Consider the following 17,928-nt stretch of genomic DNA (forward strand, 5'->3'; position numbering starts at 1 on the left):
GTGCAAAGATGCTTGCTACAAAGCTTGAAAATTGATGTCAGCTCTTCAGAATCAACATGGTGGAAAGAGAAAACCAGTTTTTTCAAATTATCCAATTACCTCCACACAAGCACTCTCTCTCTCTCCCTCCCTCTCTCTCTCTCTCTCTCTCTCTCTCTCTCTCTCTCTCTCTCTCTCACACACACACACACACACACACACACACACACACAAAGAGAATACATAAAGAAAATAAAAATAAGAAGATTGTGTCACAGAAATGAAGCAGCAAATGAAAGTACTGCCTTTTGTAGCCTCACTCACTGGTTACATAATACAACCCCTAATACATTCCTTAAAAGCTTGAATCTCAAAGTAAGTGCCAAGTGCTCTCTATGCTGGCATGACCACATACCCCTGTAACCAGTGGCTGAGAGTCACTGTTGTGTTGGTTCACACGTCCGTAGGTCATAAGTTAGACACAACTCAACTTGTTCTGTTGGCTTCTCCTAAGTAGCACGACTGACTCCTACTTAGTTAGCAATTCATGTGTCAGTTCAACCACAGAAAGTTCAACCACAGAAAGCAGCCAGTATGAATCAAAGAAGCAGAATTGGTTGGTTCGTGCCTGTGGTCATTCATGTAGCCCAAAGTAGAGCTGGATAAACTGAGGTAATCTCAACAGTCTTCTACTCATGGCCATTGGTACTGATTGTCCAGTGGGGCCATTGGTCTCTGACAGTGCAGCACAAGTTTCTTCACAGGGTCCCAGGCTTCCACAACAGGAGGAGCAAACAATCCACGGTGCCTATGCTTCCTCTTGTCAATATTGGAAAACCAAGATACCTGGTCAAGCAGGTCAGGATGAGGATGTACCATACGTGGACTGAATAAAGGAAGCCATGATTCAGTGAGGCATTACTGTTACCACCTCCCATCAGGGTCCATCAAATACAAACTTTGAGAAACCTGAGATGTTCATCTTGTCAATCGGATCACTTCTGAAGTCCACCCTTCTACTTGATAAATCACAGAACCCCTCATTCCTAAGATCCAATCCAAGTTACTGGAACCTCTCAGAAGGAAAGCAGAATACATGTCTGATGCATATTTTAATGTCTCCCTCTCTCTCTGTCTCTGTCTCTGTTTGTCTCTCTCTGTCTCTCTCTGTCTCTCTCTGTCTCTCTCTTTCTCTGTCTCTCTGTCTCTCTCTGTCTGTCTGTCTGTCTGTCTGTCTCTCTTTCTCTCTCTCTCTCTCTCTCTCTCTCTCTCTCTCTCTCTCTCTCTCTCTCTCTCTCTCTCTCTCTGTGTGTGTGTGTGTGTGTGTGTGTGTGTGTGTGTGTGTGTGTGTGTGTGTGTTGTAAATGGCTATTTGGTGCCTCCTAGTGGTAGAAACAAGAAGTACTGTAATGCTAAGATAATATTTCTTGGTGTCTGGATTTGCTCAGAGAGTTGAGCCCAGAACAATATAAGCATGAGCTTCCATTGCTAAACTTCCTCCCTTACTACCCTTTCAGTTACCGTGATATCCAGGCCACTTCCCTTAATGCTGCCATTGAAACTGTCCTATGGAAGCACAAATGTATGGGATCATCACTGTCATGCGTGTTCCCGGCATACACCTTGACCCTTCTAAAAGGCCTCTCTCTCTCTAAGCCCCAGCTTGTTGTGCTCTTTGCCCCTGGAGTGGCTGCCTCCTCGCATAACTGGAGGGTGATAACATTCTTCTGCCCTCCTTTTGCTATCTCCTTTCACTGTACAGAGTTAAGTTACACAAAATAGACTGTGTCCCACACACCCAGAAATTTCTCAAAATCTGAATTTAAAAGGTGATCTATCTTAAAGGCCCTTTAGCATTTTAAATAGTTTGTTCCACATCTGAACTCTTGTTGAGATAATAACTATTGCTGCTGCTGCTTCTTCTTCTTCTTCTTCTTCTTCTTCTTCTTCTTCTTCTTCTTCTTCTTCTTCTTCTTCTTCTTCTTCTTCTTCTTCTCCTTCTTCTCCTCCTCCTCCTCCTCCTCCTCCTCCTCCTTCTTCTTATTCTTCTCCTTCCTTCTCCTTCTCCTTCTCCTTCTCCTTCTCCTTCTCCTTCTCCTTCTCCTTCTCCTTCTCCTTCTCCTTCCCCTTCTCCTTCTCCTTTCTCCTCCCCCTTCCCCTTTCCCTCCTCCTCCTCCTCCTCCTCCTCCTCCTTCTTCTTCTTCTTAGAGTTCTGCATCGCAGATCAACTAAAAGTTGCTGGCTGTGTGATTGAAAATCGTATGGGCTGCCTTTCTTTGGATGGACTCAGCCTGGTGGAGTCCTGAGGGAAACTGTCATTTCATTTCTGATAAAATTCACAGTTCAGCCCACATGTCCAGATGTTTCACTGGATCCACTGAATGAAGAGAGGGCTGAAAGCCTGTTTATTTCCTAAGAGGCCAAAGTGACTTTCCCTTCACATCACTGGACCTAAATTTTAATTGTTCATGTATTTTAAAACATTTTTCTCGCAGATTTATTTTACAGTATTTTGTGTGCTTTCATTTCTCTAATCCAAAAAGCTATTTGACACGTGTTAATGAAACCATACTCTGTGTGCCTGAAAATTTGAAACAGGAGCTTTTAAAAATAAAAATACCCTAGAGAAAGCATGCTTCAATTAAACTTCCACCATTTTTTAAATATATGAATTAAAGACTCAATTCATTAAATATGGAAGACTAGGCAGGTTGGCAGCTCCTCAGAATGCTGTGAGGGTTACAGGATGGAGATAGAACTCAGACAATGTCCTAGTTTAGAAGGGAAAACTAACCACATGCTTTGAAATGTGCATTTGCAAATGAGAACACAGATTTTTGTCATTGCTACCAAATAAAGAATTGTGCCAGCAAACGTCTACATGATAGCCTCACTAATTTAAGAGTGAACCAAATTTGGAGCATAAAAAATTGCTGTGGAGAAGGGAAGCTATTTAACCATATGTAAAAAGCAAAGCATATTTATTACATGGCTCAATCACGTTGTTATGAAATAGAAAATTCACTTCCATTAAGTATGCAGAAAAGTCACATATTTCTACAGCCTGAAAACTAAGGAATCCTCATGGCCCCGTTAGTTTTAGCAGTCACCCCGGGGATGACAAATGTTTTTAATTGCAAAGCTGGAGGACTGACTGGTGATGTTGCGAATGGTTCTTGTAAGCAGCATCCATGTGTCACAGGGACAGAGCCACCAGCCGTACCTTCACATTCCCAGGGAAAAAAAACATAAAGAAGGTTTGGGAGAAATGAACAGAAAGAAAGCCGGATGCAAACCTGGAGAATGGGACCATCAGGGAGTTCTGGGAGACCAGTTCTTACATAAGATGGAATTAAAAGGGCAGAAGAAAATGTTGACTACTCTTGGCCGCTTTTCCTGGAAAGAAGACAGAATGACACACTCCATGCTTTACTGTTTAATAAAGCAGGATGTACCTAGCTCACTTCTTTTGGCTCCAGTGTAACATTGCCCAGAACTGAGTCCTTTGGGTCTGAAGTTCAATCCAGACTCCGGTCTAGAGACAAATCACAATGCTAGATTTTCTCTGGAACTATTTAAGCCCAACAGAATACAGAAATACTACTCCTAATATTATTTCATGTGTATTCATTTATGTGTACATTTTCTCTATGTTATTTATGTATGTGTGCCTTGTTTATGATGAAATGGTATTATTTAAGTGCTCTCAAGGCATAATTACTCTAAAATACGAGCATTACAATGTACAATGCATGGCAGGTAGTGAAATGTAACTAATTCCAAAAGCTAGAGAAAGGAAAATGGAAAGCTGCTATCCAAAACTTTAATTAATCATCAAGGACCCTTTGCCCACTACCTTGTACAGCCTTGGTGTGACAGTATGTGTCCGTTGGTATTCTAGATTGTTAAGCCACATTCAGTTGATGTCCCAGGGAGGGCTGCTCTTTTCTGAGGGGAGGCAGAAGGTGGGGTGGGGAGGTTGGGTGGGCAGATAGTGGTGATGGATTTGGGGAAGAGAGGAGGAAGGGGATGCAGTGAGTGGGTGGGGAGAGGCTGGGAGGAGGGAAGGCAGGGGAAACTGTACTCAGGACTTAATGTATGAAAGAATAAAAAAAATTTTTAAAGATGAATGAAGGGAAGAGAAACATACTTGACACAAATAGAAAACACGGGAGATGATAAGTTTAAATGTAACATCAATCTTTTTAAATAAAAGAATCTAAATGACCCAATTATAAAGCAGGATATATATATATATATATATATATATATATATATATATATATATATATATATATATATTGTTTGTGTGTGTATAGCTATGTATGTGTATGTATATATATCTTATAAGAAACCCACTTTTGCAGGAGACAGAGAGGAAAGGGTCTTGTGTAGGCCAAGCTGGCCTACATTCATTAGACAGATAAACATGACCAGGAACTGACCCTTCTGTCTCTACCTCCCAATCCCTGATTAAAGATGGCACCTGGAATCTACCCCCCAGACTTCATGCGTGTTGTACCCATCACTGTACCTACTGAGCTACATCAACAACCAGGAAACCCGTGTTCAGTATGAATATACAAATGGTTATAAATTCTAGAGCTGGAGAACACAAGGAAACAAGAGTTGTTATTATAATGACACAGAATAGATGACAGAGCAAAGAATATCACGAGAAATAATAAAACCCATTTCCTAGTTATAATGAGGCAATTCATCAAAAGCCCCAAAATTCCAAATATTTCTGCTCTATTAACAGGGCTACAAAACATGATGCAAAAAAACTGATAGAACAGCAAGAACAAATAAATATAGAATTATTCTCATAAATTTAATACTCTTAATAATTGGTGTATTCATTTGGATTTAATTTATAGACAGGTTAACCTAAAATATACTATTCAAACTTTTCACAACATCATTTGTATACAAGTTTTTGTGCCTATTTTATTGCCTGCAATAAACCTATTTACAATTAAATAATTAATTGAGGGATTTCTTTTCCCCAATAGCTCTAAAACTGAAAACTGCTAGTGACCTTTAGCCCAGCCCTGCAGAAGTAAAAGTTACAACTATGGTGATGTGCCCACTGGGCATCTGCACCCAGCTATAGTCTTACTTTGCCCCAGCTACAACAATAATTCCACTTTGAAATGCTGTGTGCAGAAAATGGGGGTGGGAACAGGCTGCCAGAAAGAGAAATAAAGTAAGGGACATCTGACTCTAAAATCTGTATTCTTAACAAAATGTAAAAGTTACACGAGACTCTGTATATACCCTGTTCACTTTCCTAGGACCAAGAGATAAATCTTTCTTTTAGATCTTTGATCTTGCCAATTACACAAAATCTACACCCTCAAAACTATTTATCTTAGGGCTAGAGAACGGGGTGAGCAGTTCAGAGCCCATATACTCTTCCAGAGGACCAGAGTTCAATTCTCAGAATCCTGTTGGGAGACTCACAACCATCTGTAATTCCAGCACCATGACAACTGACTCCCTCTTCTGGACTCTACCCGCACCTGCACTCATGTGTATACCCATACATAGCTACACCCACACAGAAACAAAAATTTGTTTTAAAAGTCTTACTTTATTCTATCCTATTTCTTACTCTCTAAATTAGTCATGAACTGTACATAGTAGGTAGATGTCCAATGAATACATGTAAGAGATTAAATCAGACATTAGTAATATATTCCAATAGATTTGTCGCTAATATTAACGCATTTCTCTCCGGTGATAGCCAGGTGGTCAAGTGTGATTCTAAAGGACCTTTGCTGTGTCAGAACCTGAATTGCAATTTTAATATTCGCATAGCTTCTTTTCCCACATTCACTTCAATAGGAACTGCAATAAGAATTCTACATTTCCTTATAGATAGCCATGCTGGAAAATGTCATTATTTGACCACTAAACGAGATTGTGAGTTTCAAAGCAAACTACTACTGCGTTTAGTGTTCATAGCCCTCTAAATGTTGTTTGTCTTGTGTCTTCCAGGTCTCCGGTTATGGCTGGAGGTCTCTTTGCAGTGGATCGAAAGTGGTTTTGGGAACTGGGTGGCTATGACCCAGGCTTGGAAATCTGGGGAGGAGAGCAGTATGAAATCTCTTTTAAGGTAAGACAGCCAGCTCATCCTTACAGGCCATTCTGATAGAACTTGTCACCTCGCTTTGTGATCTGTGTTGGAGCTATGACTCCCAGGGGATCTTTTACAAGAGAAGCTAATTCCTTCCAATGTTATAGTGAGACACAGCTGTGATAAGTGCAAAAGGAAGCCATTCACACTCCTATTTATAAGTGAGCAATTGTACATACCTACACCTACTCCTCCCCCAGCAGAGGCATTCGTCCTGGAGTGCTTATAGCATAAAGGCCAGGAGAGTAAAGACGAAGGCAGGAGACAGAGGTCAGTTCAGTAGAAGTCTGCCCTTCATGGTCAGACAAGAGTCAGCAACTGAGATTTTAGTCTTACCCCAGTTATTGCAAAACTCCTTGAACTGATAAGAAATTTAATTTTAAAGTATCAATGCTATGTTCAAGAAAAGGTTTTTGTGTTTTGTTTAATTTAATTTTATTTTTGAGACAGGTTCTTAACTGTAGTCAAGGTGGCTTGAAACTATAGAAACCAGTCTGGCCTCAAAACCTAGAGTAGCGTGCCTGACTCACGCTATGATGTGTTTAGGATTTCTGGTGTGAACAGGTTAGGATTTCAGGTGTGAACAGGTTAGAATTTCAGATGTGAGCAGGGTAGGATTTCAGGTGTGAGCAAGTCACAGCAGGTTAGCTACAAGCAATTCTTGTACTTATTTTGAATTTGCATTGCTTATATCTCTTCTGGCCTTAGTGATCAATTAAAGGGCTATGCTTTGTTAAATACATATGAGAGATAGATAGATAGATAGATAGATAGATAGATAGATAGATAGATAGATAGATAGATGGATGGATGGATGGATGGATGGATGGATGGATGGATGGATAGATAGATAGATAGATAGATAGATAGATAGATAGATAGATAGATAGATAGATAGATAGATGATTTAGTTTCAGATTCATGACTTTGAAATAAATGACAACTTACAACATATGAAAAAAAGAGTTAAAGTAAAATAAACTGTGTGAGAACTCACACTCCAAACTGTCAATATGATTTTCTAATTCAGTCTTATAAAGAAAAGAAACATTCTTTTCTCTCATCCTAAGCACTGTTTGTAGAGAAGCAAATGCTGAGTCTTGTGACGTTGTCGTATGTAAGCCTCCTACGTAAGTCAGCCTTTGGTGACTGCTTCCGTTGCAAAGTCCAACAGTGCCTGTTGCAAAAACTACACCCTGAACATCAAGTCCAACCTAAGGATCCAGCTACCTTTTTTATAATCGATGAAGAGTAAGAACAGGCTGGTTTTGAAGAGACTGTAACACTACATACTAATTAATAGAACATTCTCCTTTCTTCCAGGAGTCACACAGTAAATATCTTCAAAAACACAGGGGTGTCATGGCAGGCTATGGGACACCTAAACTTTGCCCTCTCAGTGCATTTTTGACCCATTCAAACACATAATTTTGCAGCTAAGATATTTTTCTTACCTTTTCAGATGCTTTATTTTATGCCTTTGGATCTGCCAGTGTCTCTGGGTCCTTCTCTTAGGGCAGTTGCTATGTGTCTTGTTGGGGTAGGTAGGTACGCAGAAGCTAATGCAGCAGCAATCATTACACAACAGCATAACTGCATTCTCAGTGCTTTATGCCAAATGCTGGACTGAATACTTCTGGGTTAGCTGATTGGAAAGAAAATAACCTTAAAACATTATGTTATTTCTCCATTGAATAGATGGGAAAAACTCACAATATTTTTAGACTGGTTTTCTTTAGGTTTTAAAGATTAAGTGTAGACTATACTTTCAGAGATTGTATTTACGGTTTGTTAAAAATGAAGTAATTATCCATTGCCACTTAGAGATTAAGATGCTCCACTTCAGCCTCATTGCTGGGAATATAATAAACAGGAAATGGATTACCACTTGTGATAGTTTAAATGAGAATCGTCCCAGTTTGAATACTTGGTCCCCAGTTGGTGGAACCATTTGGAAAGGATTAGACTGTGCAGTCTTGTTGGAAGAGGTGTGTCAGCTTTGTAGGCTCAAAAAATCCACACAGTTTCTCCCCTGTGCTTGTGGGTTAAATGGAAACTGTCTGTTCCAGAGCCTGCCTGCCTGCCTGCCTGTCCCATGCCATGATCCCCACTATGAGGGCCATGACTGTAACCCTCTGGAACTGTGAGCCTCAAATTAAATGTTTTCCTGAATAAATAGCCTTGGCCATGGTATTTTGTCACAGTTATTGAAAATTAGCTCTCACCACCCCCATTCTCAAGTTAACTGTCAATCTGTTGGCCCCTGCCTAAGGAGTTCCCCCACAGATGCAGCTAATGACCTGGAATCAGTCCCTGGAACATATTTAATAAATAAATAAATAAATAAATAAATAAATAAATAAATATTAAAAAAAAAAGCAGGATGCAGTGGTGTCTATCTGTAATCCCAGAGCTCTTAGGTGGTGAAAAGAAGAGCGCTACCTAGAAGCTTGCGGTTCTTTTAACCTATACACAAAGCATAGATAAAACATTTTAAGATAGAACATTGTATTTAACCATGATATTTATAAAAACCCTGCATTGCTGTCTTTGTTATTTTAACCAGGCTTGAAAGAATACATTTACCTTTTGTAGTTCAAGACAATTCTGTGATGTTCTCTTAATTTGTGAATGCCTGAAGTTTAAAAGGTTGAGAGAATTTCTAATAATCGAGAGATACCCATCTTTGAGTAACAGGCTGTATGATAAAGCAAGATTGCCCTTGACAATCTGAAGACTCTGGATTGTACGCTTGCATTCTTAATCACAAAGGTACATTTTTAGGCAAACAGAACTTTCATCTCAATTCACTGTCACTTGTACCTATCATATCTCTTCTGGATGACCCAAGACTTCATTACCCCATTTCCAATGTTTCAGTTGTCTGTCATTGTATAGGATATAATTGGAATGCAGTCCTATCGTCTTTATCTAAAAACCATGGCAACCACAGTGTAAGTTCAGGACTGAATTGCCCTAGGTTGTTTGGTTGGAATGATAGATTCTTTGGTGACAGTTATGTCTTAGCAGGGTTCCATTTCCGACATGTCTCTTCATTCTTCTTGATCCTGTTTGCTGACCTTGGGGTTCCTGTCCCTCACTGTTAGTATTTATGAGGTAGATAAATTTGATCAGGTTCTTAGGACTATGCACTGAAGCAAGAGTTTGTGCAAAAGTAATCAATCAAAGACATTAGACACAAACAGCCCTGTGAATCACAATAAAAAAGAGAGAAGGAAATCAAACATCTGATTTTTTGGACATATTTTATAAGTCGTGATCAATTTTCAGTGCAAAGTATTATAAGGTTCAAACTGATCACCATTTAAAATCTGTGAAACAAGGGTGGTTGATTGGTGCCTGTTAGTGACATTTTACACCTTAATACAGAAACTGCTCTAAGTTGCAACTTAAATATTAGCGTTGAAAATACTTCTGTGAGTGGTCATTGTCAGATACCTATGAAAAGCACTTCACAAAAGTTTCTGAAAATTGACAAATGAAAATATTTCCAGAAAATTCTGTCGCACATGAAAGGCTGAGTTTTTGGTCAAACAGAACTCCCTAAGTACCTTTCCTAAAAACTGTGAGTCTGGCAGGTGAGTAGGTTTTACGTTAAAGTGTATAAGCCAGCCAGTATAATTTGGGGGAGTTTTCTAGGGACAAGAAATGATCTGCCCGCATTGAACTCAACAGTCACGTTTTTCCCCTCCTGGATCTGGACCCCTGTGAAGCTCAGAATCATCCAGCATGAGTCAGTTTCCAGGGAGAGAAGGCAGCATTTAGTCCGTTTTTCGAACAGCTTTTGTTGAGCATCTCATTTCCACTAGGCAATGTTCCAGGGATGCAATGTGTAGTTGCCACGGGAAATGAGGAGGAGGAGGCAAAGCCAGGATGAGTGTTATGGACCAGCAGATAGACCACATGATAAATATTGTCCTCCCATGCTGAGCCTGTGAGCGGGTCAGTCTCAGAGCCTTGCTGGTGCTGAGCCTCTGGGCGTGTCTCAGAACCTGTGGGCGTGTCCCAGAAACTGTGGGCGTGTCTCAGAACCTTACTGGAGCCTTCTGCCATTCCACCCTCCCAGGATCATTTCCCTCTCCTATACTGTGCTTCCCACTTCTCTCTCCCCAGGTCATTGTCCTGTAGCCCTTCTTAAAGAAACAATGAGAGAAGCAATCCTTAAGTAAGCCTGTGGGGTTTGTAAAATGGCGGTTTCTATGTTGGCATATTAAATAGAAAAAACATTGCTGGGATTTTATAAAAATAAGCAAATAGATGAAAAATATGTTAAATAGAAGCATACAAATGCTTCAGCCATATAGTGACTGACACATCTGAGGCTTTTAAGGACAATATTCATTTATTCTGTGCCCCTTCACAGACTTATGAAAGTCTGTATTCAACAACCTGTGCTCTAAAATTCTAACCATTCTTTTCTTCCTGTGGTGATAATAACTGCTATTTGGTGCCTTAACAAGAAAAAATAATGAGTTGCCACTTAAAGGTCATTGGATTTAATTTCTTATTCCATTCAGCACTAGTGAGAGATTTTAAAAGAAAGAAAAAGGAAAAAAATCCCTTTAGTTCATAATTGTTGAGACAAGTCGTTATCTAGTTAATATCAAACAAGGATTCAAAATTGGGTTTGTTCATAAAAATCATTAACCTATTTTCTCTTAGCTGAAATTTTTTTAAAAGGAAAAAAGGCTTGTGGCCAATTTTAGGAGACAATACAGGTTCTTCCCATGGGATGTTTGTTAAATGTGAGATTTGACATTCTTCTTATGATTTAGTGTAACACAGAAGTTTAACTATTATGAAATGTGAAGGCTACTCAAGAAATATTAAGTATAGTTAGTAGGACAAAACCCTGAGCCCAGAACAATCGGTTCTTTCCTGAAACAGGGGAGCAGCAATCACGTAGGGTGGCTCATCAACTCAGATGTGCCAGCCTTTGACCTTATATCAGAACTTCCCGAGAACAAACGCACAGTTCGCTTGTGTATATTTAATGTGAACTCCACTGCCAAAAGTGGTCATCAGAATTAACCACATATAAAGTTTTCTTACGTGTCACATACACGGCATGAACATATCCTGTTCAGTGTATTTCTAACTTAATAATTGAATGTTATACAATTGCAGTCGCTTTACAGTCTTAAGATGCAAAGCGATGGTCATTTTAAAGGTCACTTAAAATAACAAAATGAAGCCAACAATAAACAAAACCTCCTGACTCTCAGATATCCCACCGTCAACCACATGCTTAAGAAAGGAGCGCATGCTGAGCAGTCACGGGAATCCAGCAGTGCTCAGAGGTGGGCATGTGGTACATGCTGAGCAGTCACGGGAATCCAGCAGTGGTCAGAGGTGGGCATGTGGTACATGCTGAGCAGTCACGGGAATCCAGCAGTGGTCAGAGGTGGGCGTGTGGTACATGCTGAGCAGTCACGGGAATCCAGCAGTGGTCAGAGGTGGGCGTGTGGTACATGCTGAGCAGTCACGGGAATCCAGCAGTGGTCAGAGGTGGGCATGTGGTACATGCTGAGCAGCCACGGGAATCCAGCAGTGGTCAGAGGTGGGCGTGTGGTGCATGCTGAGCAGTCACGGGAATCCAGCAGTGGTCAGAGGTGGGCATGTGGTACATGCTGAGCAGCCACGGGAATCCAGCAGTGGTCAGAGGTGGGCGTGTGGTGCATGCTGAGCAGTCACGGGAATCCAGCAGTGGTCAGAGGTGGGCATGTGGTACATGCTGAGCAGTCACGGGAATCCAGCAGTGGTCAGAGGTGGGCGTGTGGTGCATGCTGAGCAGCCACGGGAATCCAGCAGTGGTCAGAGGTGGGCATGTGGTGCATGCTGAGCAGTCACGGGAATCCAGCAGTGGTCAGAGGTGGGCATGTGGTACATGCTGAGCAGTCACAGGAATCCAGCAGTGGTCAGAGGTGGGCATGTGGAGAATGAAGCAGCCACAGCTTCAAGTCTCTCGGGGATCCATGGATCTCAGTTCTCCAAAGTCTGGGCTTGTATGACGGAAAGCAAAGACTCATTACTAAAAAAAACGATAACCGCTGTTAGTGTGCAACATGTCTCCAGGCTGAGTTTGGCACAGTGATGGATGTAGGCCAGTTCTGAGAAATGGATTTCAGAGACATCCTACTTGCAAGGTTCTTGGTGAGGCAGGATGGAAGAACAGTATTCAGTATTGTTACCAGCCCTGAGCAGCCAATCCCTGCTGGCTATAGACAAGAAACAGCTAACACAAAATTTTCATAAAATGTGTGCCGCAACATTGATACATACTCGTCTAAAGTGTGGCATTGTTCTCATAGAAACCCTAAAAGATGAGAGGGGAGAAGAACCTACAATCCTCAAAAGATGACTAACATATCTTTTGACCCTATTCTTTAAGAATTTCATAAGTATATACAGTAAAATATGATCTTAGCCATAACTTATTTGATCCCTAAGTGGCCCCAGATTCCCCTAAACACATATGCCTCTCAGTTTCATGCCCTCTTTTTTAAAAAAAAAAATCTAAGTCCAATCAGCATCCCCCAGATATATATGAGACTATCCTGGAGTGTGACCTACCTACCAGTGGCCAGAAGAATTATTCTTGATCTCCCTGCAGCCATCCACTGCTAGTAGCTCCTCAGTTATTGAATCTTATGAGCTCCTCCATTTATGCTGGAATGGCTCCAAGGTTGATCTTGTATGGATAACCGTACTTTCTGTAGTTCATTAATGCAATTGTCATGTCATGCCCAGAAGACAACATTTCACATCATTCTTCCCACACTCTGGTGCTTACAGTCTACACCTAACAACATGCCGGCACACACCTGTGTTACCTGCTTCTTATTTGCTTTCTACTGCTGTGATAAAACACCATGACCAAAGACAACTTGGAGAGGAAAGGGTTCATCTTGTCTTACTCTTCCAGTCAACAGCTCCTCGCTGAGGGAAATTAGGGCAGGAACCTGGACTCAGAGACTAAAGCAAAGACCACGGAGAGATGCTGCTTACTGACGTGCTCCTTCTGGCTTGCTCAATTTGTTTTCTAACACTACTCACTCACGCCCCAAGGGTGTCATGGCTCACAGTGGACTGAGCCCTCCTCTGTCAATTGGCAATCAAGAAAATTCCCCCACAGACTTACCAGAAATCTACGGAGGCATTTTCTTAGTTGAGGGACTTTTCCCCCATTGGACTCTAGTTTGTGTCAAGTTGACAAAAAACTGTTCAGGACACCAGTACCCAGGAGGCAGAGATGGGAGAATTGTGAGTCCTAGACCAGTTTAAGCAACATTGGAGATCCCAGTTTAAAAATAAATAGATTTGAAAAAGACTAGATAGATGATAGATAGATAGATAGATAGATAGATAGATAGATAGATAGATTGATGATAGATAGATAGATAGATAGATGATAGATAGATAGATTAATGATAGATAGATAGATAGATAGATAGATAGATAGATAGATAGATAGATGATAGATTGATTGATTGATTGATTGATTGATTGATTGATTGATTGATTGATAGAGATAGGTAGCTGATAAGTAGATTATAGATATATAGATAAGATAGGTAGGTGGTAGGTAGATGATAGATAGATAGATAGATAGATAGATAGATAGATAGATAGATAGATAACTAGATATGGTGACACACACCTATAATGTCAGCACTCTGAAGACAAAAAGCAAGCTAATAGATCTTGGTGAGTTCAAAGTCACTCAGGGCTACACGGTGAAACACTGTATCAAAAAGACAAATGCTATATGAAAAAATGAAGACAGAAGGAGGAGGAAGAGGAAAAAGAAAGGAAGGAAAGAAGGAGAGAGAGTGAAGGAGAGAGGAAGGGAGGGAGGGAGGGAGGGAAGGACAAACCAAAGGAAGAAAAATGATTTTGCTCTACATTGTAACATTTCAAGAAGGCTCAAAAAACTACTGACTTTGTCAGTATTGATGAAATGCTGACGCTTAAGAACTTAAGCAAGATGTCAAAATAACAACAGAAGGAACAATAGCAGCTGCAATATAATGGAACACAAGAATAAAGCCTACTCCTGCTGAAATGAAGGTTATTAGAAGAAACAAAAAAAGAAAGAAGGTATTCTGCAAGCATGCACGTGAGGGATGGAGCTGAGAAAGGGAATAAAATTCGACTGAAAGCAAAGAGGTTTAAAAATTAATAACAAAATTATATCGCCTTAGGAGAAAGACTGAAATTAAAACGTGGTATGCCAGGGCACAGGGGTACAGCTAATGCAACATTCAGAAGACAAACAAGGTTTAGGTCTCCATAAAAAGAAAGAATAAAAATAAAAAAGAAAACAATCAAACCAAGTTAAAAATGAAATAAGGCAAATAAAGTAAGGACAGAGATGAAAAAGCACAGAAGGAACTTAGTAATTTTGAAAACCGAAAACTAATGGTGCAAGAGACGAAAGTAAATAATTAATAAAAGAAATGAATATAGAATTCAGTAGAATAATTGTATAGTAATTGACCATGAAAAGGCAAGATGCAAATGCAAAAATGATCATAAAGAGAATGTGAATAACTGTAAAAGAATATTCTGATTCTGTGCAAATAAAATTAATATAAGCAAGATGAATAATTTCAAGAAAAGTCCAAGTATACGTTATGAGAATTCCCTGCTAAGTATCCTTCAGCCAAATCCCACCAACTCTACCTCAAGTTGCTGACAGAATCTGCAGCTATGGGCTGAGAACAGGTAAGACCTAGCGAGCACACTCAGCTCCCGCAGGCCACACTGCCCTTGTCAGCAGCTTCTGCTGTAGCCCCTCTCAACATGCCAACATACTGTTTCCAGGCCATGAGTGAAATTTCCCTCATACTTCAAAATCATCGGGTCTCTTCCTTTAGGAAGAACCAAGTCATGGCTCATTTGTAAGGATCAGACTCCCCTCCATAGGGTAATTTCCCTACTGATTAATTCAGAGCTTCTGAAAACCCCCTTTACTCTCGTTATTAGTATCACACAGGTGTAAACTCCATCACACACCCAAAGGGAGGAGATTAAATAAAGAACTCTTTGCCTGAGGTGGTAATATAAACACCATCTTAGAATTCTTCATGCCACACTGACCAAGACAATGAAAATATGAGAAAATCATTAGAAAGCTACTTTCTCCAAAAATATAGTGCCAGCCTCCATTGCTTCTTTGAAATTTTTTCCAAACCATTAATGAACGCGAAGTTATTCAGATTTATTGAATTGTGTAGGTATTCTGCCTTGGAATTTTGGGAGACTCTTTAAGCCTATGTCTCACTATATAGCCCAGGCTGACCCTCCACCATGCTTGCTATCAATGACTTCTTGTTGATGGTGCTGGTGCTGGTGGTGGTCATTGTGGTTGCTGCTGCTGCTGTTGTTGTTTTATACTAACTCACCAGAAATTTTAAATTTCTATTATTCAAGGACTTTTTAAGTTCTTTTCTCTACCTAGATCATAATCTGAAGTATAGCCTTAAAGTAATATGAAATAAAACAATGAGGAATGTGAATAATAAAAAGAATCAAACAATTTCATATTACTAATATACAACAATAGAGAAATCTATTGGAAAAAGGTAGAGAACATATGTGCCAAAATAAAAATAGGAAGATAAATTTAAATTTTTATTTATATATGCATATAACATACAACATAGTACACAAGTAATTACATAATAACATATAGAACATATAGAAAATTACAAACGTAGCTATTGTCATAGGTGGACATATTCTAAACACATTCCTAAACCCAGTAGATATTACTGAAAGCCAGGAGCATGAAAGATGCCAAGAGTAATACAGTCAACAAGAATGAAGAGACTCCCTCTCTGCTGCATAGAACTTAGTGTGAGGAAAGAGAGATTAAAAATAAATTAGTGAATAAATAAACAAGATTGTTTTTGACAGTGGTTAAGCAATGAGAGGAATTCAGCTAGTTTTTAAAGCAGGCACCCCAAAACAGAGAATAGATCTCTTGAATCGCAAGATGTTCTTTGTATGTCTGCATCCACACTTAGAGAGAAGGCAGAAGAGGCTCTGCTGCATGTGGTCCTCTCCCACATGTACCCTGCCAGACCAACACCCACAAGGAGGGACTTTAGGTGGAGTGACCGGAAGGGCCTTTAAAAGTCCATCTGAATCTGCACTGAGGAATTAACACGTGTGTACACAGATTCCAGGGTTTGTTTGTTTTTTAAATACAGATTCCAGGTCTGGATCGGGTAGAGAATCAAGAACTCCATCAGGCCCAGACTTTGAAGCTACGGAGGAGATTTTGATCTACCAGAAAACTCTTGAGAACAGTGAATCAATATTCTTCTCAATTCCTTCCACATGCTAGGACCCCAGGGTGGCTCATTTTACTTGGTTACTTCCTCTACCAGCTTCAAATCCCCCCACGTTTGCTGTGGCTATTGCACTGTCTGCAATATGTGTTTCATGCGGCACAACACACATATTTATTAGAAAAACTACAAAATAATAGCACACTTGTGTCACTTCACAAATGGGTTCCCAGGTCTCTGTCTTCATGTTTCCCAAGTTCCTTAATCTTCCATTCCTTATACACCGGCAGGAAAAAAAACCTACAGTTTTAATTAATACACATTTTCATACTTTCTCCATAGTTCCTTGAAAATACAAAATCCCCCAAGTTGCTCATAGTCCTAAAATAATTTGTTTGCCTCTCTAGAAGTGCATCCTTCTTACCTGAAGGCATCGCCCATAAAAGGCCATGGTGATGCTTTGTACAAATGGTTGTGCTAGAAATAAATTTAGTATTATAAAAAGTGCTCATTAGAACTCCTCTTTATGCCAGAGACAATTCTCCGGTATTTTATATACACTTTCATTGCTTTTACGGGACAGATAGATTAGACACCACTCTTTACATCTCAATCTACAGAGTACTTCAAAGTCTAGCTGTATTTTGTGTCTAAAATGTGACAGAAGCCTTTTTATAGTCCCCATATACCTCAAGACACACAAGAAAATATCTAGAGTTGTTCCTATGGGATTTTTTTTCCTCAACAATATTTAGACTAGGTGACATAAAAATATCCATTTTAATTCGACATGCCCAGAATTGATCTTCCAAAGAAAATATTAAAATGACTCTATTCTCATTCCAAAACTCAAAGATAAACAGAAACAGCTGCTTAATGTCTCAAAAGCCAGTCTGAGATTCATTTCAATTACCCAACAAAAGGTACCTCAGGTGCACCATTGCATTTCAAGCTAAATTTTACGCCTATTGGAGATAAGCCTTGCAGCAGGCATGAAGGCCTTCCGGTTGTTAGTGCTTTTATGTCTGAGAGCATTTTCCTAATTCCCTGTTTAATTGTATTTTGACTTCTATAGATAGCTGTAAAGTGAGCACGACGTAACACTTCATATGGCATTTTGTACCTGTAGTAAGGTCAGTGTGAAAAATGTTTTAGAGCAGAGAATTTCTTTCCTAATATTTTAATGTCTTTGTTGCTCTTTTTCCCCAACCATAGAGAAAAACCAAGGAAGAAAGAAATATAATCCGATCTCTTTAATTCTTCTATTCAAATCAATGTGAAAGTTACTTCCAAGTTCAAGAAGTATCTTTATATAACGTTATTTTTAAAAATAAAAAATTGAAAGGAAAACTCGTTGCAGTGTTCCCAAATTCTTTCACATCTCCCAATGGCAGCATTATAGAGAACTTCAAGATCACGGATACACAGGACCTTTAGCAGTTTATATTATGGCCTCTCTCAAAGTCAACAGTCTTTATGACACCAAGC

General features: G+C 39.7%; 1 protein-coding gene across 1 annotated transcript in view; it reads left to right on the top strand.

Moving 5' to 3' along the window:
- Galntl6 (polypeptide N-acetylgalactosaminyltransferase like 6) overlaps window positions 1-17,928 on the top strand; it is a 1,086,926-nt gene that overhangs the window by 970,575 nt on the left and 98,423 nt on the right. The window contains exon 8 of the mRNA XM_021169756.3: window positions 5,983-6,100. Coding sequence (XP_021025415.2) covers window positions 5,983-6,100 — 118 coding nt within the window. The remainder of the gene's footprint in view (window positions 1-5,982; window positions 6,101-17,928) is intronic.

The sequence above is a fragment of the Mus caroli genome, unplaced genomic scaffold, assembly GCF_978045245.1.
Source record: "Mus caroli unplaced genomic scaffold, Mus_caroli_1 scaffold_10, whole genome shotgun sequence".
NCBI lineage: Eukaryota > Metazoa > Chordata > Mammalia > Rodentia > Muridae > Mus > Mus caroli.